The 27,132-nt window shown below is 50.1% G+C and overlaps 1 protein-coding gene across 3 annotated transcripts in view; it reads right to left on the bottom strand.

Annotated features, from left to right (window-relative positions):
- Positions 1-27,132, bottom strand: part of SLC6A2 (solute carrier family 6 member 2) — an 80,094-nt gene that overhangs the window by 7,903 nt on the left and 45,059 nt on the right. For 2 of the 3 annotated variants that reach the window (XM_089903084.1, XM_089903085.1), the window contains exons 5-13: positions 22,141-22,279; positions 17,201-17,335; positions 15,406-15,509; positions 14,036-14,160; positions 13,182-13,294; positions 11,804-11,932; positions 10,746-10,845; positions 9,700-9,800; positions 9,051-9,541 (exon numbers count right to left, since the gene is read on the bottom strand). In XM_089903084.1, coding sequence (XP_089759210.1) covers positions 9,155-9,541; positions 9,700-9,800; positions 10,746-10,845; positions 11,804-11,932; positions 13,182-13,294; positions 14,036-14,160; positions 15,406-15,509; positions 17,201-17,335; positions 22,141-22,279 — 1,333 coding nt within the window. In that variant the 3' untranslated portion in view covers positions 9,051-9,154. Of the gene's footprint in view, positions 1-2,559; positions 6,805-7,439; positions 7,512-9,036; positions 9,542-9,699; positions 9,801-10,745; positions 10,846-11,803; positions 11,933-13,181; positions 13,295-14,035; positions 14,161-15,405; positions 15,510-17,200; positions 17,336-22,140; positions 22,280-27,132 lie in introns of those variants that run through there. The other variant, XM_089903083.1, reaches the window with a different exon arrangement.

The following is a 27,132-nucleotide window of genomic DNA, read 5'->3' as shown; positions in this document are numbered from 1 at the left end:
GAGGGCTTGTGAGGCAGCCAGGCCCTGCAGGAGGTTGGCTGCTGCCTGGCAAGGCTTGTGCAGGCTGGTATTTCCGAAGCTGGAACTTCCTGCCCAGTGGTCACATGCACTCAGGCCCAAGGAGACTCAGATTTGGCTACTCAGACCCCAATTCAAACCTCTGGGGCAGTTTCCTAAGGAGGGGACAAGGGAACAGGGACATTGTTTCGGCTACGTGAAAACACAGTAGTAGCTGGGTTGCCTTTGAAATGGGCAAAGATGGGTGAGAAGGAGAAGAAATAGATCAGCATTATGTAACTGACATGTACTAAACATATAACAACAAGCTGTGTAAGCTAGCACTATTCTGAATCCAATATTAATATTTAATCCTACCTATGATCCCATGAGGTGGTGGGGTCATTGTCATTCCCATGGATCGATGATAAATGAGGCAAAGTGAGGTTAAGTAACTTGCCCAAGTCTTCACACAATTGAGTGATGGAACCAGGATTTGGATCCAGGCAATGTGGCCCCAGAGAGGTTGGTCTTAAGTGTTCATCATCTTTATTCGATCCTGCTGACCTTCTTGGCAGTGTTATTCCCACTCTTCAGAAGCTAGAGAGACTCAGATTTTACATAACTTGTCCAGGTTTCCACAGGAGTAAGTAGTAGAGTTGGTATTCAAACCCAGGTCTAATCTGGCTCAAAACCTTTGTGCTTTTCACTAATCCAGGGCAAACCACAGACCTCAGGCCAAATCCAGCTCACTACCTGTCTTGTAAATAAAGCTACTTTTATGCTACAACAGGAGAGGAGTACTTCTGACAGAGACCTTTACAGAAAATGTTTGCTGAAACCTACACTAAAAACGTAGAATGGGTGAAAAGCAGCAACTCCCACTTCTGTCTGTCAGCAGCTGCCTAGAAAGGTAGTCATTCACATTTTAGTGTGAATTCACCAATCATATCTGTGGTCACTCCCTGAGAGTGTATCATAGAGTCAAAAACAGAAGGGGGGACTTCCCTGGTGGTCCAGTGGTTAAGACTCTGCCCTTCCACTGCAGGGGGCATGGGGTTCCATCCCAAGTCAGGGAACTAAGATCCTGTATGCCACGCAGTGTGGCCAAAACGCCCCCCAAACAAACAAAAAAACAAAAAACAGAAGGGACTTTACAGAATCACCTAATCCAACCTTTTCATTTTACCAATCGGAAAACTAAGGTTTAATAACTGTTGCCAGGAAAACAGATGAGATATTGGATCTGGGGTGGATTAAAATGAAAAGTCAACATAATGCAGGGTGATGGAGATTTAGAAATGAACTCTGTTGTCATACTGATTTCATTTGGGGTGAGGACAGAGAGAGATGCCATGTACTATCGGAAGAAAGAGGCCCCCAAAGATAATATATACCAGTGAGTCTTCAACATTTGAGAATCTGATGAATGTATCAATTCTCTCTCCTGGAAAGGTAGACATAAACTCATGCACACAAAAATTTGCGTTTCATTTCAGAAGGTTCTGTTATTTCTGAAGCCTATCCATGAACACTTAGTGTTAATAACCCCTGACCCATTGCACAGATGAACAAATTGAGGCCCAGGGAGAGACTCCACATATCAGGGCCTTTTGGAAGGAGATAAAAATGAAGCTCTATCTCTCCAAACATAGGACAGGAGTGCTATTAAAATTGGGACATTTCAAAAGCCCACCAGTTTCTTAAAGTGAAGCCCACCTGTGAGGCTTCTCCAACTACATTTGTCAGCCTAGGGGACAGAATGGCAGCCAGCCCCCCAGAAGAGCTGCCCTTTCCCCCTCTGCTCCAGGCTCCCTCCTCTACTCCCGCAGGGCCCCTTATTAAATGTCGGCAGGCGTGAGGGGAGGGCTGGAAGCAATGTGGCTGCCTTTTGTTTGATTCATTATAATAAACCCTAACTCCAATTCTGGAGGTAAAATTTAAATGATCAGATGATAATACCCTCTCTGGGATGTCTGCCCAACTCCAATTCGACAAGCCAAACCCACCCCGACATCTTTGCCATAAACGTATTTGACTCTCCCAATGCTGCTGTGCAAGGTTGGGTTCATGGCTATCCAAAAAAAAAAAAAAAAAAAATTCCATAAGCTCCAAATGGAAGGGACCTTAGAGGTATGCAACCCCCTCTCACACCCCTACCTGACACTGAGTTCCCTCTACAACCTCCCTAAGAGACATCACTGGGGTGCTCACTACTTCTGGCACTATCCCATTCTCTGTTTGGCCTCAATTCAGCCCTCGGGCCCACCACCCACTCCCTGACGGCCTTTACATACTTGAAGACATAGACTGAATTGTTGGTTGTCAATACCTCCCTTATATTGGTGTCACTGTCTATCTGCTTACTTGCATTAAAAATAACAATGTAAGGTCACACCTTCCCCAAACAATACAATATAGCACTAAGGTCCTAAGTGTTAGTGTATCCCTCTTCCCAGAAAAATGCACACAAGTGCTAAATTGCACATTCATTTCCATCCAACTGGAAGCTCTGATCCCCTTGAAATTCAGCCCTAGAAACAAAAAAGCGAAACTACTAACTTGGTATCCACTTTCTACTTAAATAAAAATGTGTCAGGCTTCCCTGGTGGCGCAGTGGTTGAGAGTCTGCCTGCCGATGCAGGGGACACGAGTTCGTGCCCCGGTCCGGGAAGATCCCACATGCCGCGGAGTGGCTGGGCCCGTGAGCCATGGCCGCTGAGCCTGCGCGTCCGGAGCCTGTGCTTCGCAACGGGAGAGGCCACAGCAGTGAGAGGCCCGCGTACCGCAAAAAAAAAAAAAAAAAGTGTCAATCTCAGAGTTAGGATTACAGATTTAACTCCCCCCTAGTCTTCTGTTCCATAGATTATCAAGAGTTGTTTGGGTGAAAGGTGGGCCACTATGGCCAGAAGCTCTACTTTACTAGCTGGAAGCTGATCATAGAAGACCCATTGGACTTAATTTGTAGCATTTTACCTTCACGCCAGAAAGAATTCCACTACCAGATACATGGCACAGGAAATATCCTTTATTATTCTGTACACTTAATTTTCCATGAAGAGAACAGCTTTTAAAATAAATGCACACACCAGATATAGAAATATGCATGACATTGGAACAGTCCATGACACAGGGCACCACTGAAAGAGTCCTTATTTACATAAAAGTGGAGAAACAGAGGGATGAGGGCGGGAACCCCAAAAGCTACTTCACATTCACCGGAATTTTGGTGACTTCTATGATCGCAGCTATAGCCATGCTGCACATCGCAGAGCTGTGGATTTTGGGACTCATAAGAGCATGACAACTTACCCTCAAATTCTGCAAAACAAAAGGGTTGGATTTATTTTTTAAAATACCAAGTGTTTCTGGCATCAGTTGAAGAAATATTGTCGAAAGAGGAACTACTGAATGTCCAGAAAAATCATAGTCCTGATATGTCTCTGCTCAGTAGTAGGTTATTGGTCACTAGATCATTCTGGAAAGTCCTACAGTAAACCGTGTGCTTCCTTCATTGTAAATTTACAACAATAACATTGTTACGGAGACAGGAAATTTTTTTTACTGGATGGGACCTTTGATCTCTGATCCAACCCTTGCTTTTACAGACAGAGAACTCTGAAGCCCACAGAGGTGGAGCCCCTCTCCCCAGGTGACCCAGTAAGACAGCCGTAGACCCAGGTCCGTGCAACTCTAAATGCTGTGCTGTTTCCCCCACGCCACACTCCCTCTCTGTTCTTCCCCTTCCATGGCTTTCAAAGGAAATAAAGAAATGAAATGAGCTCAGTGGGCTTCTTACTAAGAAATGATATCTTTGGTAAGAATGTTTGGTCTCACATTAACGGGATCATTTGGCAAGAGACTGGCTCCCACCTGGGCCGGAACCCCTCTGAGAATTAAGGCAGCTTTTGGGACCTTTATTTGGCACGATATTTGGCAAGAGTTGGCAGGTCCCCTTCTCCTCTGTCTCATTCGCATCTAGAATGAAGACCGACTCACAGGTATACACTAAATGATATAATTAGACATTGAGTAGATGTTAACGGGATGGTATTAAACAGATATTTTTACACTTCATGGAAAATAATAATTCTTAAAAAATCTGGTAAAGTATCAAAAGTGCTCTATACAGTACACAGGAGCACCCTTATCCCGGATAACCTCTACTATCAAAAAAAAGGCCTCAAATAAGAAATCAAACATTACTTATGATAAAGCCCATGCTCCCTCTCCATCGAGTGTGGGTGAAAGGTGAACCCAGAAGGTCTGCAGCACCTCCTCGAAAATGTCCATGGGTGCCCCGGGTCCCCCCATCTCCAGAGCCCCTCCCCAGGCTCGGGAGCCAACTTCCCCCACAAGGCAGCACCACTGGGTTGGTTGGTGTTGGTTCAGGTAGCACCGCATCTCTGATTCGCCTTCGGACAAATGTCTGGAGGCAGAAGGGCCACGCGCAGATGGCAAAGAGCAAACATCAGGCTCTCTCTGAAGGGTGCCCCTGATACACAGGCTTTTCTGACTCATTTCTGCCAAGTAGACTCAGCTTTTCACAACCCACTCTTACCTAGAGTGATTATTTTCATCAAAGGAGAGCAGCTAAATCATTTCCTCTCTAGCAACCAGCTAGAGGAGGAGAATAAATGACATCCCCCCACCCCCCCTTCTTCCAACACATTGTTCTTTTGCTAAGAAATACGCCTTGGCCACTTGACTGGATGGATTTTTGTTTATGTTTAATGACAGCCCTGGGTGGGGTGAACCATATTGTGCTGGGAATTTCAAAGTGCTCTCAGCTGAGAGTCAGGGGCTCTGACTTGAGGGTCCAACTGGATCCCTTAGTAGCTGGGGAACCTTGAGCAAGAATGACTGAAATGCTGGACCTTGGTTTTCTCACCTGCAGAATGGGGACACAGGAGCCAGCCCTGCAGTACTTGCTGGGCGGATGGGAGTAAACATGGATGAAAGTGCTTTGTTAAAAACAAACAAGCTGCCACACCTAGGGAGGAATTACCCTTCAGGGGCGGATTCAGTCACTTGTGAGGCCAAATTCCATCAGTGACGGGTCACCTTGCTCTCATTCCCAGACCCCTACCTGTTTGTTCCACTCTGTTGGATGCTCCCAGGCCCCCTCTTTTTCAGGGTCCAAGACACCTGCCACTTGGGCTGTCTCAGATTTTGAACTGAACTTTTCGCATGGAAAGATCCAAGGTCTCCTGATTTTCCTACTTTTCTTTAAAGAATGACATAAGGACCCTGTCCCTGGGAGAAAACCACCGCCCTGCCCCCAGCCAGCCCATCTTCCACAGACTGCATGATCGATAGATTAGGCTCAGTGACACCCCACTTTCCCCAAAGCACCTTTTGGATGTGTGGCACCCTCTACTCCCAGTGGAAATGATGTGGCCTTTTTTTTTTTGCCCAAGATTCTGCAACAGGGCCTCCCACAGTCAGGACAATAACCCACAACTCTAGATTGCCAATGAGAGCGTAAGAAACTCAGACCATATGTTAAAAAAAAAAAAATTCCAAATGGATGCCACCGACTTACCAACTACAAATCGCTTCTCTGAATGAGCTGAGACTAGCCACCAGCACCACCAGAGGGCACCACTTATAAGTTTGTATCAGAAATCAACCTGAAATTCTCTACAACCGCCAACCTGCTCCGTCAATTGAGACTATTCTCCCCTCAACCTGAGTGACCGGGGTGCTATATGCTTGGTTCCATGCTGCCCTCCATGGTGCAAAGTACGGCCCATGAGGAGAGACAAAGGGAGTTTTCAGGGCCCACTTCTCATCACTTGAGACTTCTGGTCCAGGCTGGGCGGGATTCCCAGGGACAGGCTTTGCAGGTGTCTGTGAACAATACAGAAACAGACAGCCTGTCGGGCTGCCCTTGGACACCCACCTGGCCCCGTGAGGACAGCAGAGAATCCCGTAGCGGAGACACGCAGCTGGCCTTGCTGGGTTCCTGTCCTGAGTCCCCCAGGAAGGTCTCAGGAGCCACAGGTAGGTTCCTGAGCTCCGTGCATCTGACAGAGCGAGACCCGCATGTGGTCTCTACAGACTTGTCTGCTTCTTCTGCAGAAGCCACTCACTATGACACCCATAGCTCTGGACCCTCTGAGCGCCAGAAACCAGAAGAATATTCCAGAACACACACAAATCAAACCCAGGTCAACCAGAGTGAAAACTAACTATGAAGATTTCTGCTCACGACCCCCCAGAGCTTCTATCCACGGACTTCATAACAGCGACAAATATCCCCAAGCTCCCCAACCAAGGTCCAAACAACAGAGCACTGACCGGGGCAGACGAGAGAGGCAAGATCTCTGTACCTCCCAAACTCAGCTGGGCTTTTTATTTGTGTTTTGGTTTTACAGTGTCTGACCAAAAAGCAACATCCTCTGTCTGATCTGGTGGACTGAGGATTTCTTCTGCGGCCCAAAGTACCAGCAAGCGAGGTGGGGAGTCCTTCCCGAGCTCGTGGACGTCAGCTCGGGCCGGTTCCCACACTGGGTGAGACTTCCTCAAAACTAAAGAGGTTCGATGGAAGTCATTTTTCCTGTTCCCTCCTCTCCTCCTCTCCCACAAGGCTTACCAATCCAAGCCCACAGCCCTCAGGCCAGGTGAACAGAAAGTGAACGAAAACCAGGTCACTAAATCAGTTGTAACTTGGAAAAGAGGAAGAGGGGGGTCGGAGAGGAATCCCCAGACAGTGTCTGGGGTGGTAGGAAACTTTTGACCTGAACGTTGGTGCAGCAGGGTTCCTCCTCGGGGTCAGATTCAGATGGCCAGCCAGTGTTCCAACTGCAGAGGAAGACGGCAAGGCTGTTAGGCCAGGGCCAGGGCAGGCAGGGACTGAGGGACAAGGGCCAGGGAGAAGGGCAGTAAGACACATGGAGGGGCAGAAAACACAGCTGTTTCCTTCAAAGACCCGCAGAACACGCAGGCCAATCCCCTAATTGTCACGGGCACCCAGAAAGGGCAAAGGAGCCTTCACAAAGTCACACAGTAAGTCTGAAGCAGGGGGGCTCACCGGGACCCTCCTGGCTCCCCCACCCCCATATTTTACAGGGGAAAAGGGTAGGACTCAGGTCAACACGTTATTGATGTACCTACAGCGCTTCCTTCAAGATAAGAAATCCTCAGCCTAATTTGGGGATACTCCGTGGTCACAACTCAAAGAGGGAGAACCGAGTTTAGGAAAGTCTGGGCATTTGGTATCTCAGGACCAAGGAGTGGAGGGGCAGGCGACAGCTGGTAGAAGGCAGAAGACAGGCCCCTCTCCTCCGGTTCGTAACATCACAACCCCAGGGGCTATAGCCCACAGCTGCTCTGGGTTTTCTGGAGTGTGGTGTGTGGTCTTGCCTCCGATAGCACAGCAGGGAGCAGTAGGGCCCCCGCCCCGTGGCCCCCATCAAAATGGTACAAACTGCACCTACTTGGAACTGCCTGACATCCCTCTGGGCCACCAGGTGATGCTCGTTCTCTGGGGTGATGCCATAGGCCAGTCTCTGTGAAAGGATGGAGAAGGGGAGGAGGCCTCAGCTTGGCCCAGGGACACCCTTCCAGCAGCCCAGAGGACACCACACATCAGGGCCACCTGCTATTTGGCCCTGAAGTCTCACATGGACAGCAGGAGAGGTTCGTACAAGACACTCCCCACCCTGGTTAGTTCACTTTGAGACATTCATCCAGTGAATGTTTATTGAGTCAATGACTGTAGTCACACACTGGCCTAGGCCCTGGGGATCCAGAGCTGAAGGTCACCCACACATTTTGCCTTGGGAGAGCTTACAGCTCATGGAAGGGGCTGACACTGAACAGAAACACACACAGGCAGTTTTACAACCACGATTGGAGTCAGTGCTGCAGAGGACAAGTTCAGAGCACAATGAGAACTCAGTGATGGGACCTCAGCCCTGCCTGGGGATTGGGGCCGCCTCCTTGGGCTGTAGACACAGGGTGGACTCAGGGAATGCGTCTGGAATCAATGTCTGATCACTAGAGGGGGATCCCAAAGTGTAGAGAATAAAAAGCTCAAAGCAGGTCCTGGTTCCACGTCCGGGATGAGCTCACAGAACATGGATCCTCCCAGTGACCCAGAGGTTCCTGGACTTTGGGATTTCATGGACAGGAAACATGTCACAGGGGGAGGGGGTCCCAGCCCTGCCTGGGACCCTCTGCCCTAAGTTCCTGTACAGCTCACTCCTTTATGTCCTCCTGTGTCTTTCTGTCCCCTCACGAGAACATGAGCTCCGGGGAGTGTGTCTAGTGCTGGGGATTCTGCCTGCCCCGTACAGATTCTCAGTAAGTATCTGTGAAGGGAGTGGATAAAGGAATGAAGGGATGAGATCTTTATAAGTAAGGACATGAGGAAATGACTATCACCATTATTTATAAAAGAAAGGGCATTTAACAACCAAACTATAGGAAAGACATAATTTTAGTTAAAACGCAGATCATGCATATATGTATCTGCAATGTACACAGGTCAAAGAAGAAAATGTAGTTTGGAAATCTCTGGTGTAGGCTGATCAGGTATCAGGTTCAAAATAGAAGCAGGTGAAAGCCAAGATACAAGGTCACGGTGAGTTTGGATGGGGAGAGTGGGGGACATCTGGGGACATGACAAACCTTAGGAGGTGGGACACAGGAGTGGGCACAGTTAATGCAGATTAACTGCTCTTTAGGGGACTGGAGGGCTGAGCTCCTCACATAAACAATGGTAGGAACAGAGTGGGAGCACACGGTGCATATGACGTTCAACACGATAGCCGGTGCCGCGTGGTGACCATCTACCGTGTGCCAGGCCCTGCGCTAAGCACTTCCTTTCACCTTTCAAGGTCTGTATGATTACCCCAGGTTACAAATGTGGAACCTGAGGCTTGGGGGTAAATAACGTGGCCAACGTGGCAGGTCCATCTGACTCTAGATTCCGTGTCCTTCTGTCTCCCTCTCTCACCCCAGCGGGAATGACTCGGGATGCCCCCTCCCGTGCTGTCCCCCACCCTCCCCCAGGCTCGGCCCAGAGCTCACCTCGCGAAGGGAGCCCCGTGTGCTGAGGAACTTGTAGACGACGTAGGCGGGCACCAGGACCATGGAGGAGCCCGCGATGCCCCACCCGACCCAGTTGGCCCAGAGTGGGAAGATGTAGTCATCGTAGGTGAGCGGCTTGAAATTGATGATGCTCACGACCACCACAAACTGGGGGGAAGGGACAGAAGGAAGAGGGAGAGAGACAGGGAGAGGGGAGAGAGAGGGAAGGAGGCGGGAGAGAGGGAGAGATGCAGAGAGGGACCAGAGGGAAGTGAGGGCCAGCGTGTGAGATGGATGCAGGAATGGAGACGATAAGGAAGGAGGGAGATCGAGAGAGAAAGGAGGAAGAATCCAAGTAAGGAAGGATAACAAAAAGGAGACAAAGAAACAGGAGCAATACAAAGAGAAGAAGACTAGAAAGGTGACCTTGGAACTGAGTGGTGGCACAGACAGCCCCCGGCCCAGACCTGGCCCCAGGCTGGCGACCCCTCTCATGTGCAGCCTCCTGGGAATCAACAGGGCGGAGCATCCTGAGCATCTGTCTGCGTGACCACGGCCCTGCATCCCAACCTCCTCCCCTTAGAAGCAAAGATCCCTACCCCCACCCTCACCCCAGACACACAGCACCCCTCACCCGAGGATGCCCAACCACGCACTACACACCAGGAGGAACGCAGGGCTGACGAACTTCCAGCAGAGTCTCCAGTACAGGCCCGGCTTGAACCCCATCATCTGCTGGATGTCGTTGCTGAACCTGTCCACACCTGCACACACACAGGGCCGGCCCGTCACCTGCTGCCTTCCCAAGAGGGTCTGTCCCCAGGTGGGCAGCAGAACAGTATCTCCTAAGGCAGGGATGCCCTGGCACTTAGGAGACCTGGGGACAGGCACTTGGCTGGTTCAGAACAGGGGAGAGAACACACTCAGGGGTAGCATCCCCTGGTAGGTGCCGCCCCAATTCCTTTTTCAGAGGGAAAACCAGGGCTCGGGGAGGGGAGGGGACTTGGCCCTGGTTACACAGCCAGGGTGGCCTGACTCCAAAGCCCAGCTCTTTCCTCCCGCTCCTTCTCTCTTAAAACAATGATGGCTGTGTATATAGAGCTTTCCCTGACTTTAATCTGGTAGAAGAGACCAGACTCTTTCCAATGAGTAGAAAAGAGTGAGTGACACATGGGGAAAAAATGAACAATGACAACACATTTCACTTTCTACCATGTTCTCCCCATTCAGCTCTGGAATAAGGTTGCCCGAGAAGATAGAGGACACTCAGTTACATTTGAATTTCGGAGAGACAACAAAAGTCATTTTAGTTTAAATAATTTCATGCAATATTTGGGACATATACTAAAAAAATGATTCATTATCTGAAATTCAAGTTTAACTGGATGTGTCGTATCCCAGATTTGCTAAACCTGGCAACCCTACTCTAGAATGAATTACATGGCTTGAGGAGCAGCATCTTCCTCTGAGTTCCTCTCTAACAGCTGACTCTGATGCCTTTGGGGCCTTTGCCTCCTCCTTTTAAAGGGAGCTCATGCAAAGATGAGCTGAGGGCTGGAAGAGCTGTGCCCAATAAGCAACTTGCTCAACTCTGGGATCAGCCAGTGACTGCCCTGGAAATGGAAAGCCCCTTTGCACCTCCAGGTGAAAAGGCTCCAGAAGCACACGGGGCCCGAGGCTTTTCCACACGCTCAGGACCCAGCACGTACCATAAAACCAGGAGACGCCTATGGCCTCCATGAGCACAGCAAACAGAATGGAGGTTCCCGCCGCAAACGTGTCCAGCAGGGTCAGCACGTATATTCCACCCTGGGGCATGGACAGAGAAAGCCTGAGGCCATGATGGATAGAAATGGCTATCAACTGTTACATCCATCAAAATTGAGCTGTCCCCTGTCCCGCTCACTCAGAACTCACACCCACCCCCAACACAGGTAATGGGGTTTCTGGTGCTACTGTGTTGCTGCTATATATTCTATGTATTCACTGGGTCTGAGGGTGGGGACTTCAGCCAGTAAAAAGCAAGATGGATTTTATCAATGAAAAAAGAAAATGTTGCCTGCCATGTCAGTAGACAAAAGATGTTGCAGCCATCACATTATAGCCACCCCTCTGAAGGTGAGCTCTGAGGGAATTCAGGATAGAAACAGGATGCCCGCCATCTAGCAGTCAGCAAAAAGCTCGGATACTGGCCCTAGGTAGCTGAGGTCCATATCAAAGGAATGATTTCAGTGAGCCCAAACTCTTGCATCTTCCCATACACGGAAAAGCACGAAATTCCTTAACTTGAGATGTCTGGTTTTCTTTAGTCAACAGTAATCTTTTGATGTAACAACTACCTGGTCTTTGTCGCAAAAACTCATGTATCCTGGATCCTCCCTTACCTCTCTGGAGCAGTCCCTCAGAGCTATCTGAGATGCTGTGTCCCAGGCTTAAGTCCTCAGTTTTGTCCACCGAACAAAACATAATTCTCAGCTTTCAGGTTGTGCACTTTTTTCAGTTGGCAGTTTAAAATGGACTTTTGCTGTCCCCCCAAACCAACAAGCAGTTGAAAGATTTGTCTGGATATCCTCAGGCTCAGAAGGGACAGATAACAATGGGGTGTAACCCTAAGGGACTGGGCCACGGAGTTCAGGATACCAGGCACTGCCATGGTTCCCCTGAGCTCACCCTAGCCCTACCCCCCAGCTTCAAGTCTGGGAATATCTGGCTGGATTGAAATGCAGCCTCAGAAGCCCCAGGTGACCCAGAGCCCAGCCCCCCTCACCTTGGTTATGCAAAACAGGGCCAGAAGGAAGGTTCCAAAGGAGACACCAAATGTGAAGAGTTTCCGGTGTCGTTTCAGGACCTGGAAGTCGTCGGCCAGGCCCGTGATGACCGCCTCCATGCCTCCCATCTGAAGGGAACCAGGCAGGTGGGATACAGAGGTGAATGAAAAATGTTGTCCAACATATCAGCAAACAAAGGATGCTGCAGCCATCAAGCCATCAGCCACTACTGCTGACCCCGCAAAGGTGCACCTGAGGGGACTCAGGATGGGAAAGAAAGGATACTGGCTCTAGATAGATCTGGTGCATATCAAAGGAATGATTTCAATGAGCCCAGACTCTTGCATCTTCCCATATATAGAAAAGCGCTAAATTCATTAACTTGAGATGTCTGGTTTTGTTTAATTAACAGTAATCTTTTGATGCTCTGACCACCTGGTCTTTGTTGCAAAAACTCCTACATATCCTGACTCCTCCCTGACCTCTTCAGAGCAGTCCCTCAGAGCGATCTGAGAGCCTGCCTCCCAGGCTTGAAGTCCCCAGAAAGTCTGCCAACTGAAACATAATTCTTAACTTTTAGGTTGTGCACTTTTTTTTTTTTTTTTTTGCCGCACCACGCGCATGCGGGATTGTTAGCTCCCCAACCAGGGAGTCAACCTGTGCCCCCTGCAGTGGAAGCTCGGAGTCTTAATCACTGGACCACCGGGGAAGTCCCAGGTTGTGCATTTTTTTTTCAGTCAACACAGGAGTGAGGGACTCTCTGAACCCCAGTCTCAGGCCTCCCGGCTCCCTTGGACCTCCCGCAGCCCTGGACTCATGAACCCTGGAGGCTGCCTTGCTTCTCTAGAGAAATCAGCAGATCCTCCCTTCTCCCCATCCTCTCACCCTACTTCTGCCCTGTTCTCAACCAACTCAGAACTCAGAAACCATGTGGGAGAGGGTGAAGAGATAACGCCTGTCTCCCCCTTATCAACAGGGACCTGACTCCTGTCCGCTCACTCAGCCTAAGTGGATGCTGATGAAATACCGTGGGAAGAGTGGTTGGTTAGAGAACAAGAGTTCTAGCCACGCCCTCTCTGAATTCAGTTTCCCATCTGTAAAAGGAGAGTATTGGGCTGGCTTATCTGAGGTCCCTTCTAATGTAGAGTTCCATGATGTCAAGTAGGTTTCTCTTGGTTCTTGGCTTTGGCCTAAATCTTGCCTTTCTGAGTGAGTACTGATTTCCTTGTTTGCATTTAAATAAGGTCTTCGGCAAACAACTACTGATCAGGGGCTTGAATGCGGGGGAACTCTGAGTAGTGTGAGTGTATTTAGGGGAGGGAAGGTCAGGTCTAGTGGTGTCTGTGGGGGGATGGTATCCCCAGCCAGGTCACTCACTGAGCTGTCAATTCCCAGAGCCAGGAGCATGACGAAGAACACGACAGCCCAGAACGTGGATCCTGATAGGGTGGAAATGGCTTCTGGGTACAGGATGAAGACCAGGCCAGCTCCTGTAAGAAACATCAAGGACCTCATTAATAGCTGGGCCTGTTGGTCTGAGCTGCAGAGGACAGGAGAGCATTTTGGGGCCCAACGAGCCCCAGCCCAGCCCCATGATATGTGGGCAGTCACGTGTAGATGGAGCAAACCAAGGTCTAAAGATGACTGACGAAACCAGCTTCAGCCTGAGTTCACCTATGCACCAAGGAGGTTGACCTCAAACAGCCAAGCCAGAGCGCAGTGCCTCTCCTGGACAGCTACAGGCAATGGGCCTCAAACCCCACCCCCTGCGCCCCATGAGGGATCCTCTTACTCTCAAAACTTTGTGATTTTCAGAGTCCATCAGAGGCAGCCCCTCCCCAAGTCTTGGCCTGTTTGTGGCCATAAGAATATGAGAAGCAGCGGGGAAGGACACGAGCTGGTTGAACAACTTCAATCGCCTGAGTCTCAGCTTTCTGATCTTTAAAGTGGGTCTATTAACACTTGCCTAGTAACACTGCAAGAACTAAACCAAGATATGTCAAGTGCTTAGCACAGGGGCTGGTACAGAGTCAGTGCTCCCAAATCTATCTGGTCTGGCCTGACTCAGAAGATGATTCTGCCTGGACTTCCTACTGATGGCCTCAAAGAAAGTGGGCAGCTGGGAAAGCTCCGTGTCCAGTCCTCTCAGTCCCACAGCCACAGGAGAACTGCTAAGAAAGAGGTGAGTTTTGCAGCCCCCGCCTCCTCAGTGGGCGAGTCTGCCCACCCACCTTCAGTGGCAACATCCTCAATGTTGACCTTGTGTTCATGGGCCATGTAACCAAGGATGGAGAAGATGGCGAACCCAGAGATGAAGCTGGTGACACAGTTGATGGTGCTGGTGAGCAGGGCATCCCTGAGAGAAAAGAAAGCACTGTTAGTTCAAGTGGTCTGACTCTCCCCAACCCCGCTTATGGACTGCTGGATCATCTATGGAATCCACGGCTTCAAATGCCAACCCCCTCTTCAGCGTCCCTGCTGCCACATGGGCCCCCAGCACCCCACCATCACAGGGTCAGAACCTGTAGGTGCAGGAAATAGGTCAGCAGCTTCTGGATGAAACACTTTAACACCAGAGCCTGACATCAAACTCTTGCTGGGAAATCGAGGCACCAGCCTCCTTCCTCAACAAGCTTTCTGTGGCTCCCCAGTGCCTCCCAACTTTTCACCCAGGCATTCAAGAGCTTTGCTGAGATGACCCAAACTTCTTTCCAGGCTTATTTCCCATGACTCCCCAACACGTACTCTCTGAGCAAACCAGTCAACTTGCTGGTTCACAAACACAACACCTCCCCTGGCTTTGCTCATGCTGTAGGTTGTCCACTCACTCCGTGTCTGCCTAGCCCAACCTTAACTGTCTTCCAAGGCTCACCTCAAATGCACTTCTGTGCTCTTGCTGACCCCCCATCAGATGCCTGATCACCCCATTTCCTTAGCCTCCCTAAAGCCTGCCCCACCGGTATGCGTTCATCCTACTCTGTCTTGTACCAGGGAGGTTACGATTCTGTCTTAAGCCTTTGATAGAGAGGGATGGAAGCAGCCCCATCTGTGCCCATGTCTGAAGCCCTCACAGCACTGGGGCTGCAGGAGGCAGCGTTAAATGCTTACAGGACCAGGTGATCTAGAGCATGGTCTTCTGACTCTACGGCACTGAGCAGACTTCTCATTCTGCTGTGTGGTCTTAAGCTCTGACCCTGCTAGGCCCTCACCCCTCAAGCAACCAGCCTGGATATTCCAACCTTGTCTGCCTGGGCATCAGATGGACAGAAAGGCAGTGCTGGCTGCTCTGAAAGCCACACAGTGCCCCTCTGTCCCAGCTACCCACCCTCATGATATCCCAGTGTTAGTGGCCTCAACTTTGCCAGCTCCTCACTCTGCATCTATTTGGGAGGTGTCCTGAACTGACATATGTTCATCAGGACCCCCATAGGCCATGTTGGAGTTCACAGAACATCCAGGATGGTCTACTCTGCTTCATTTCACAGGGAAAGAAACCCAAGCAGAAAATTTGACTTGTCCCAGACCAGAGCCCTCTCTCCCATCCCTGCAAGGGTTGATTCCCAGGATTTAGAGCTTTCCAGAGCCCCAGGAAGGATCTTACCTATAGCAGTTGTTGTCAAATTTGTTGTAACTAGCAAATGCAATCAAGACACCAAATCCAGCGCCCAAGGAAAAAAATATCTGAGTTGCAGCATCAATCCATACCTGAAATGGGCAGGTAAAGGCCATCACCCTCTGTTTCCACAGGACTGGACTACCTCACTGCTCCAGAAGGGCTGGGAAGTCCCAGGGATGCCCTAAGACCTGAGGAAGCGAGGTCTGAACTAGAGATGGGCAGCCATGCAACTCCTGCTCTCCAGCAGCCTGTACAAAATCACTGTGGAGAGAGGCTGGGGTCTCTCTAGCATCTCCCAGCCTTGGGTGGTCATGAGTGAGCTCACCCCAGAGGAACTCACTGGCTCAATTTGACATCCTGATTTTCAAAGAAAGTTAATAAACAAAATGTTCTAGACTAGAATGTGGATAGGGCAAGGGCAAAGGGTTATGACTATCTCAGCGGTTATGGAGACAACATCTTCAGAAAGGGGTAATGATTCCTAGTAGCTTCTACCAACCCATAGACAGTGGTGACTCCTTGGTGGCCAGTCGGGGCTACTTCCCTCATCTTTTGGATGATGAAACTGCATGGCTGGAAGCCCGGAGATCTGAGCTCCTCTCCAACTTCTCAGCCTCATGGTCTTGCCCTGGTCAATTTCACTGTCTATATCTCAGTTTCCTCATCTGTACAGTGGGGATAATTTTACCTAGCTCACCAGGACTAAGCCACAATTCGGATTTGTGAGACTTCTGTCATCTCCGCACTCGTGCTATTCTAGACTTCCCCTGCTTTGTAAGCAAAGGGTGTAATGAGAGAAGCAATCTGACGGAGGAAGATATATCTGCTCCCTGAGATGGCACTCAGGCTGAGTTTCTACTGTCCAGAAAGACTTAGGATATTTAAACAATGCAGAACAGATAGAACTCTGACTTGCTTCACAATTTACAAGGCTGTTTCATGTCTTACGCTCTGTTATTTTTCTGACAGTTACTAAGGAAGTAGGGCTTTCTCTTGGTTACTGGGCTGTAACACAGAGTTGTGCTGGGACAATGGGAGGTGTGTACTGGGAGGCATCCGTCCTAATCCTATGTTGTTCTTGCCTGCCAGGATTATTATGGGTTCAAGTAGAGTGTGGGGAAGTCTTTGGGGATTATGAGGGGAAATATTGAGGTGTGGTCACTGAGGCAGACGCGAGGGAGGAGGTTGGAAATAATCTCAGCTGTGATTTGAAGATGCTCAAGGCACTAGGAACCTCTAAGATTGTCCCTGTTCCCAGCCTCACGGTGCTACTTTGGACTCCACTCCAAAGTCACCCCACCTTCATTGTAATCGCTGCCTCTGGGCAGGACAGTGAGCTGGAGGGGCTGCGAGGGGAGAGTCAGCAGGGTTTGGGTCTCCCTGTGGCCGATGCCGCTCCTTATGCCAACATCACAGATGGTACCAGAGGCCAGAGTTGGAGACCAGAGTAGAAATAGGGCTAGGGTGGCTGGGGTGAGGCTGGGGCCACGGCACAGGGCAGAGGGTAAGAACCCAGGACAGGGTATTGCTTTCCTTGAAAGGAGGGGTCTGCAAAGGCCACTCAACAGAACCACAGATCCCGAGCCATCAGAGCTGGACAGGCTCACAGAGACTGTCGGGTGCAAATCAAATTGGCCTTGGTCAGGTAGAGAAGCTGCAGCCCAGAGTGGGAAGGATCCATCCCAGGCTACGCAGAGCTGGGACCAGATTTTCTTTCACTGCCTGCACCGAGAACCCTCCCCAACCCTGGCCCAAGGGTGGGTGGTCACTGGGCACTGACCGTGGCCTCTTTCAGACGGTAGAAGTCGATGTGCAGGTAGGCGTTGATGCCATTGGAAGCGCCGGGCAGCGTGATGCCGTGGACCAGGAGTACGAACAGCACGAGGTAAGGCAGCGTGGCCGTGATCCACACCACCTGGCGGTGGGCAAGGTCACAGTGAGGGCCCGACTCTGCCGCCAGCGGGGTGGGGGGCTGGCGGGGGGCGAGCCAGTCACACCCTCCCCACACGTTCCTTCACACAGTGCGCGTGCTAAAAGCTCCACCTCTAGGCCAGGCCTGGGGCACTCCAGGACAGAGGGGACAGACCAAGGCTGCACCCAATGAGAGTCAGCACCCTGGGGGCACCGCTGCCAAGGAAGCCAAAGGCAGTGAGGGCGCAGACTCTCTCGGTGCCCAGCGCCTCCTGCTCTACCAGCTTCCGGCACTAACTAGCACCCTCACCTTTACACCCTCCTGCCTCCCTTCTCTCCCCCTCTCGTTTACCTTCATTCAAGCGTGTCCTCCTAAGCTCACCACCCAGGGAGGGACGTGGCTGGGCAGAAAGCAGGATCCCTGGCTGCTCTTTATTTTGGGATGGATTTAGGGCAAAGACAAAATGCCTCATCCAGAAACCCATAAGGGAAAAAACTGTCCCCAGACTGAAAAGAGACACCAGCCCACCCTGCCCACGATGAAGAAACAGAGAAGAGAGGCGGGGAGAGGAGAAGGCTGCGTAGGCTTCCTCGCTGTTCCTTCTCACCCCTGACTATACATTAGACGACTCTGGGGGAAGTTATAGACAAAAATGTCCAAGTTCAGGCTCCATTTTTGGAGTTTCTGATTTAATTGGTCTGGGATGGGGCTTGCACTCCATGCTTTAAAAGCTCCCTCAGGTGGATGCAGGGGACAAAGACAGGTGAGGATCATTTATTGAGCAATTTCCATCTGCTAGCCCAGCAGTGAGGACCTCTCACCCCATCCTCCCAGCTGCCCTGGAGGTGGGCAGGATCATGAACTGCCCTCATCTTGCGGGGTGAGGACACCGAAGCTTAGGGAGCATCATTCATCCCGAGGTCACCCATTAGTGAATGATGGTGCCGCGACTCCAACCCATCAACCAACACAAAGCCGTGTTCTTAATCACTCACGCTACTGCATATTTGAGACCCACGTTCAAGTCCTGGCTCTGCCAAGACGGCTGTGAAACCCTGGCCCTCTCTTGGCCTCAGCTTCCCCATCTGTACAAGCAGCCTGGAGTACATGGCTTTGGAGAACCTTCCAGTTCAACACTTAGGCGTTTGGTACAGGCTTGTAGTTTCTAAGTGCTGGTTCAGCCAACACCTATGAGTGGGGGGTGGGCAGACAGGACTCCAGGGCGGCAAGTAGCACTGTGTGCACACTTGCCCGATGCCCTGGGGGCTGACTGGCCTCTGCCCTCTACCCTGCGGTGGTCGGTGGGCCAGGGTCACAGAGTGTGTGGTCTGCGGTAACCCCTTTCCCTGATTCAGACTGTACCTCGCCCCCCAATATCCCAGCTGCCAGCTGTGGAGCCATCTTCCCAAGAACAGAGCCTTCACCGGCCAAGACAGGAAGTTTGAACACTTGCAATTCATTTCAGGCCAGCTCTGTGGCTTTGGCAGCCTGCTAAGAAAAGATCCGTGTCCTGTTCCAGACGTAGTCTGGGAAGAAATAAGCAATGCTCTTGGTTTTCTCATGAGCCAGAGTATAAAAACAATGAAAGACAGAACACTGCAATGTCCTGCATCAAGTTCCTTATTCTAGAAAGCCCCTCCCTATGGACTGCAGGGGTCCTCGCCTGCTCTGGAGGCAAAATATGGGCAGGGACTTCAGGCGACAAGTTTCCATCTGCGGGGGGCTTCCTAGGGCAACACTCCTGCCCCACTCGTCATTACACTCCTCAGGGGAGGGCGTGAGTCCTCCTCCTCCAAAGGTGACTTTGCACAAAGAAACGGAGCATGCGAGTCTCCCCTCCTTTTCTCTTTAGCATCAGTCTCCCCATAGACAACTCAGGCCTGCTCCAGCCAAGTGCTAAACAAGGTGGGGCAGGCTGTACCCCTTTGGCGATGGCTACAGGAAACTTAATCTTGAGGTGTAATATTAGAAGCCCGTGGTGGCCCCTCACCCAGGCCGGCAGCAGTATTAAAACTCATACACCTTCTGCAGCTCTGCTGCCTGCAGAGGCCAGGAAAGCCCTGCTTTTGATACCCAGGAGAGGCCCAGAGAGACTGGACAAGGCTGGCCTGGGGCTTCTGTAGTTTTGCTTGCAGCTGAAAACCCTTTCCCTCTGCCCCATCTCTACCTGACCTAGCCCAATGCCACCTTCTCCATGGTCTTTGCAGACCCCCTCAGTCTGAAGAGTTTCCTTCTTCCACTAATGGAACATCTTATGGTTTTTGGACCATGGGAACTCATGGTAAGAAAAACCTTATTTATCGAGACATATGGGTTGCTATAACTGAAATGCAAAAATTCCACAAGACATCTCTATCTTCAGTATGTGCAATGCATGCTGTTATTATCTAGACGATTTCATTTTGAAAAATTGTGGTGACCCACTAAATTGATTTAATGACAGTTGAAAAACCCACAGTTTGTATCTCAATTAAAGTGCAGCCTACCTGATGTAAAATTGTTTTCAAGGTAAAGTTAAGTTTTTGAAAAAGCAAGATCTATAATAGTGTGTATAGTTTGTGACCATTAGTGTTTATTGAAAGGGGGACACACATATGTCTCTGAACGGAGATGCAAGAAAATAATAACATTGACCTACACTTACCTGGCTATAACACACATAATACTACAATCAATTGAATCTGTCTTATTTCTTCTTGCATCACTAGTACTAGCATCAAGCCTGGCACATAGTAGGTATCCATAAATGTTTACCGAGTTGAATTCAAAAGAACACTTAATGAAGTTCCCCAAACTTATTTACCCACCTACCCTTCTTCCTCCCTTCCCTTCTTTCCTCACTACTCCGTCAATAAATATTTACTGAAGACCTACTACGTGTCAGGTATTGGGATGGTTGTGGTCCTAGCCTGGTTTTGCTCTATCTTAGAATTCCTCCAAGCCCTGGTCTGCATTTCATTTGGGTTCTTCCTTGGGGCAGATACCATGTCTCCAATACGCTGATAGGAAGTTCCACTTCAGGCTCTTGTCAAATTTCATTCCCGTTGGCTGCTGGTCTCCTGTCACTATCTTTGCTATCTATGGCATAACCAAGACTTTAGGAGAACCAGAGAGAACCCTGATGCACCCCACTTTTCAAAATCAGTAGCCTAGGGCTTCCCCAGTGGCGCCATGGTTAAGAATCTGCCTGCCAATGCAGGGGACACAGGTTTGATCCCTGGTCAAGGAAGATCCCACATGCTGCGGAGCAACTAAGCCCATGCACCACAACTACTGAGCCTGCGCTCTAGAGCCCGCGAGCCACAACTACTGAGCCCGCATACCACAACTGCTGAAGCCTGTGAGCCTAGAGCCCGTGCTCCGCAACAAGAGACGCCACTGCAATGAGAAGCCTGTGCACCACAAAGAAGAGTAGCCCCCGCTTGCCACAACTAGAGAAAGTCCACGCGCAGCAATGAAGACACAACACAGACAAAAATAAATAAATAAAATAAATTAAAAAAATTCAAAATCAGTTGCCTAATGAAGCTTCTCATAAATTCATACCTACCTGATTATTGTTGCCTTGTAACCCCCAATGAACATACACACTGTGTATTCCACACTGACTCTGGGCTTTACCACAAGACTTATCTTGTTCATTGGGACAATAGCAAGCATGATGAAAACAGAGACTGGAAGAGCTACTTGTACATTGGGGCTTGTCTGCTTGGAACATGCTCTTGGAACTCAGCCATCATGCTGTGACATACCCAAGCTACAGGGCGAGGCTGTATGGAAACTACCCAAGGTGCTCTGGTTGACAGCTCCAGTTAAGCTCCCAGCCAGTACCAACTGCCATCCATGAGTGTTAGCCATCTTGGAGGTTCCAGCCCAGTCAATCCCCCAGACATGTAGCTCAGGCAATATCACATGGAGCAGAAGAACCACCTTGCTGAGCCCAGTCAACCCACAGAATCATGAGAGGTAATAAAATGGCTGTTATTTTACATCTCTACATCTTGAGGTATTTTGTTACACAGCAATAGCTAACCAAAACACTGGACAGAATATTTCCCAGCTACAGCCTCTTTAACACAGCCAAGCTCCACATGGACCCATACGGTCCAAGTGGAGCTGTTGTTCTCATGATATTCGTCAGGCTCAGAATCAATGTGGGCCATGACCTGAGTATACTCCACCATGAGGTGCTGACTATGGGGGGCACTGTCACCTAAGTCAGAATGCCAACTCTGGCAGGCTCTCCTAGGTCATCAAACCCTGTGCTCCTCTCTCCAGGAAACGTAGACCCTTGCGAGCACTCCGCACTGTGTCAGAGGATGCCCCAGGATTCATCTAGATATCTTCTGGAGCATTCTCATTTACTCAAAAATTTAGAGGTGGGAACAATCAATTTTATAGTGGAGGAAATGGTTATATGCTAGAGAAGGCTGCAATATTTGCATGCAGTTTTAGTCCAGAATTTAAGATTTATCAAACACATGTCAACAGGTTGCTTTGGGCTTTTTCCAGAGACCCTTGGGGTGTCCCGTTCCCTGGTCTCTGCTATTAGGGAGGCTTTGGTGGGAAATTGTGAAGAACTCTGATCCACTTGCACTCCCTCATCCTACTGCTGGGGAGTCCTGGGCTTAGGGAAGGGAGGGGATTCATCTAAAGTCTCCAGCAAGCCAGTGGTAGAGCTGGGGTGCAAACCCAGGTTTTGTACTTCTAGCACCACCTTTTCTTTTCACCAACTACCTGTTTATAGGTAGAAAAAAACATCTTTTTTGAGGCCAACCTCCCAACTGAAAGAGAAACAAAGATATTACCTTTCCTGATGTCTTCACTCCTTTCCAGAGGCTAAAAAACAGGACGATGACGACGACAATCAGACAGAGCAAGAGCTGCCACTGGGGCAGGCCGATGTCATGAATCCCACTGCTCTCGTGAAGGTGCAGGACGCCACGTCTGCGGGGAGGAGAGGGGAGCGGACCGGGGAAGATGGTGTCGTCAGGGAGGATGATCAAGGCCTCGACCACAGGCCAGTCCTCGAAAGTGCACATTGATGGAGACAGGTCCTCGGCTGCCCCCGCTACAGCCCTGCATCACTTGGACCTGCCCTGCACAGTCATGGCCTGTGCCCAGCACCTCCCTGCCCTGGGCCAGCAACTCATCTGGGGAGACGTCCCCACCCAAGGCTGCTTTTTAAACGGTAACAGAAGCTTTCATAACAAATATCTCTTGAGTGCCACCTGCAAGTCAGGTCCTAGGGAGATGGTGGTAAATAAACAGAGGAAAGGTCTCTGCCCTCATAGCACTCATGGTCTAAAGCAGTGGACACTGGAACATTTGGCAATGTCTGGAGATGTCTTTGATTGTCACGACTTGGGTAGGAGACATCTAGAGGATAGAGAACTGAGATATCCTATGATGCACAGGACAACCTAAACATCCTATAAGGCACAGGACAGCCTCCAAAATTCCCATGTTGCTGAGGTTTAGAATCCCTGGTCTAGAGACTGAGATAAGAGTAAACTTTTCTCCTATTTGGGAATATCTACCCCAACTAAAGGTATGTGTATCCTCTGCTTTAGCAATTCCACTCCTGGGTGTTTGCCCAGTAGAAACATTGTACATATGTTCACCAAAAGACATGGTCTAGAATGTTCATAGCAGCATTATTCATAACAACCCCAAATTGCAAAATAAATATCTATAAACAGTAGACTACAGGGACTTCCCTGGTGGTCCAGTGGTTAAGAATCCACTTTGCAATGCAGGGGATGCTGGTTCGATCTCTGGTCGGGGAACTGAGATCCCACATGCCTTGGGGCAACTAAGCCCATGCGCCTCAGCTAGAGAGAAGACTGCGCACTGCAACAAAAGATCCCGAGTGCTGCAACTAAGAACCAATGCAGCCAATAAATAAATAAATATTAAACAAAACAAAACAAAAACAGTAGACTACATAAATTATGATATATTCATAAATTGGAATATTATATAGCAACTAGCTCTGTATGGATGAATCTCACACACCTGATTTCGTGAGAAAGAAGTCAAAACCGAAAGAGGACTGCTGGGGGCAGGTGACAAGGCTGTGGACAAGCAGGTGATGGCTCCAGCCACATGGAGCTCCTGGGTGACCATAGCTGGTGCAAACATTCCCCATCTTGAGCCCTTTTCCTCTTCAGTAAAATGGCTCTCGTGAGGCTTACGCTGCAGAATGTGAGACAGTGCCTAGAACCCAGGAGATGCTCAGCGCCAATGGTCATTGTAACTATCATTCTGACCGAGTCCCAGCCTTCAAGGAGCAGCGAGCATTGGCAAAGAAGCTAAGGAGTGCCCAGAAAACTTAGCCAAGGGAGTCACTGTGGCGGGCTCCACTGAGGGGCTGGCTGGTGTCTTCTCTGTGGGCCTGTGGGAGAGCCGGTGAGTTGAGAAGGGGCGGCCAGGTGTGGTAGGGGCGAGATGGGGAGAGGGAGGTGGGTGGTGACAGGCAAACAGAGGAGTCTGCAGTGAGCGCTCAGGAATGAATGAGCAGAGCTGTGTGGCTGATCAAGGCCCACAAAGACCTGTGTCCCCATCTCCAGAACGGCCTTCATCCCCACTGCCCCCAGGCAGGATGCTGTGGACATAAACTACTCACCCTGCATCAACTTCCCTGAGCAATCAGTCTCTGTGTCTGGCCCCTCCTAGTCCTAGCTCTTGGAAATCAGCTCACCCAACACCCCCATCCTCATGGCCCGATGCCAGGCCAGACCCATATTCTGTTCCTCCAGGACTACTGTAAAAACCTCCCCATCCTCCCACCATCCCAGTGTCTCTACCTCCAGTCAGCCTCCTTAAATCTACAGTCTGTGCTGCTGTAGAACCATCCGATTCATCTGAAGTTGTGTTCTAACTTTGTCACTCTTCTGCCCCCAAGTCCTCAGAGGCTCCTTATCACCTAGAACAGTGGTTCTCACTGGGGGCAATTTTGCCCCTGCTTTCCCTGGACACTTGGCAACAGCTGGAGACATTTTTGGTTGTCACAGCTGGAGGACAGAGGGGTGTTACTGGTGTCTAGTGGGCAGAAGCCCGGGATGAGGCTAAACGTCCAAAATGCACAGGACAGCCTTCCCACCGCAATTATCCAGCCCCAAATGTCAAAAGCATCAGCGTTGTGGAATCCTGGTAGAGAGGATAAAAACATATGCCTTTCAGAATCGGAGGCCTTTCTCAGTCGTCCTGTACCAAGTGCACCCTATGCCTTGCCACACCATGCCTTTGGCTCCTGGCGACCACCAGCCACTTGTCATTCCCGAATTATATGAAGCTCTTGTCACTCTGGGCCTTGGAACTGTCTGTTCCTTTATGCCTAGAACACACTTCCTGGTCCAATGTGTCTGCCTGGTGAACTTCTGTCCCTGCTAGTCTCAGCTCAAAAATGAGGCCCTGGCTGAGGTCCCTGTCCTATGCTGAGAAGGAGGGAGAGAGTGGGAGAGGGAGGTAGAGGGAGAGAAAGAGAGAGAGAGGAAGAAGAAGGAGAAGGAGGGGAAAGAGGAGGAGGGGGAAGAGTAGGGGGAGAGAGAGGAAAAGGGAAGGGAGGAGGGGGAGGGGAGGAAGGGGAGGGAGGAGGGGGGAGGAGGGGGAGAGTGGGGGAGAGAGAGGAAAAGGGAAGGGAGGAGGGTGAGGGGAGGAGGGAAGGAGGGTGAGAGGGAAGAGTAGGGAGAGAGAGAGGAAAAGGGAAGGGAGGGGGGAGGGGAGGAAGGGGAGGGGAGGAGGGGGGAGGAGGGGGAGAGTGGGGGAGAGAGAAGAAAAGGGAAGGGAGGAGGGGGAGGGGAGGAGGGGGGAGGGGGAAGAGTAGGGGAGAGAGAGGAAAAGGGAGGGGAGGAGGAGGAGGGGAAGAGGAGGGAGAAGCATGGGGTTGGGGAGGGGAGAGGGGAGGGGAGGGGAGCAAAGGGAAGGGAGGAGATTGGAAGAGAAGAGAGGCCGGGCATATCTAAAAATATGGAGAACCAGAATCAGGTACTGAGCCCATCTGACTCTTAATCCTGCTTCTTCCCATTTCTTTCCATACGGGCCAAGTATTGAATGGTATCAATAACCATTTGGCCAATTTGACTGTTAAAATCATGAAAAAAAAAAAAGGCACTGAACCAACTGTGCTTGCCCTCAAACATGCTAAAATGACTCTAGAATCCAATCAGATGGCCAAAACGCCTCCTAACCGGCCCAGGTGACCCACATGTGTGTGAGGTCCACTTTCAGCCTCGCAGTGATTGTCTAGATACTTCATCAGTGAAAAAGCCAGACTCCAGAGCTGATTTCCAAGAAAAGTGAATCCAGCCTCCTCTCTCGTAACAGGCCGAAGTCTTGGGGATTAGTACAAGTAACTTTGTTGTTTGTTGTAGTTTTCCAGCAGTTTAATGAAAATGAATCATCATGGAGTACACGGTCCAGACTTTCCGATGTCTACAGGCCAAACGGGCTCAGATCTCACTTGACATTTAAGTGCAAAGGGTTAGTGTTGGGGTGGAGGGAGAGTTCTCTTCCCTACACGCAGTGGGTAGAAGTTTTCTATTCCCTGAGCATGTTCACCAAGGGTGCCCTTTTACAGATTAAGTTACAGAGCCTCGGGGTTTCCTTCAGCCTTGGGCTATTTGGCCTCAGGCCTAGAGCCTGGGGAGTATCGAAGTTTTGTTCCCTTGAATGATATGTTCAATCTATCAGCTTAAATAAGTACAAGATGGCAAGAGAATCGGCCAGCAAGCTCTGAGGAAAGCAAAAAAAAACAACTAATCTCTTCAGGGTTGGTTGGCCCTGGGAGTCCTACCTGATGGGTCCCCAGACTGAGAGGGGGTAACCTTTAAAGCAGAAGCATTTAGATGAAAGGGCCATTAAAAACAAAGTGAGAGAGTGGCATGGACATATATACACTACCAAACGTAAAATAGATAGCTAGTGGGAAGCAGCCGCATAGCACAGGGAGATCAACTCGGTGCTTTGTGACCTCCTAGAGGGGTGGGATAGGGAGGGTGGGAGCGAGGGAGCCGCAAGAGGGAAGAGATATGGGAACATATGTATATGTATAACTGATTCACTTTGTTATAAAGCAGAAACTAACACACCATTGTAAAGCAATTATACTCCAATAAAGATGTAAAAAAAACAAAACAAAGCAAAAACAAATCCAGAGGCAGCTCATGACTTAGATACTGAGAAGCACACAAAAGCAGCTTCAGGGTGAGAAAGAGATGCATGAGAAGGGCTCTGATCTACCCACAGACACTCCTGCACTCCTGTCCCGAATACACCCCACTGGAGACTCTGATGGGATGGAAGAGAAGACAGGGGAGAGGCCTGTGGATGGGGTGAGGGCCTTAACTCAGACGGCCCGGGTTCGGATCCCAGCTCTGCCACTTCCCTAAAACCTGTACCACTACATTCTTATCTGGAAAATAGGAGTAATTCCCACCTCCATGAACTGCGAGGACTAAATGGGACTTGGATATGAGAAGATGCTTGGTGCCTGGCTCACAGCAGCTGTGAAGCTTGGGGTGGGGATGTACTTAAAAGGATGGAGGAGGGGAAAGAAGGGGGAGGCGGGTAGGGGATAGGAGCTCTGTGGAGCAGAAAGCTGTAGAAATAAGCCTTGGATTCTGCTCCCCACAACATCCCCCAAGCCCCTTCAGCCCCACATAAGAGAATGTCATCTTCTTCCACCTTATTCTGCTCACAGCCAAGCTGGGAGAAAGTTTAAGGCTGTAATTAAAGCAACCTGGGTTTCAAAACCCAACTCACTTCTCCCTTCGGCTGGGGCAGATCTGCTGGCTATG

This window comes from Delphinapterus leucas, chromosome 20 (genome assembly GCF_059928025.1).
Source record: "Delphinapterus leucas isolate spDelLeu-1000000601 "Yukka" chromosome 20, BTC_Dleu_Yukka2, whole genome shotgun sequence".
NCBI lineage: Eukaryota > Metazoa > Chordata > Mammalia > Artiodactyla > Monodontidae > Delphinapterus > Delphinapterus leucas.
Note: the sequence above shows the minus strand (reverse complement) of the source record. Positions and strands in the feature narration are given on the sequence as shown.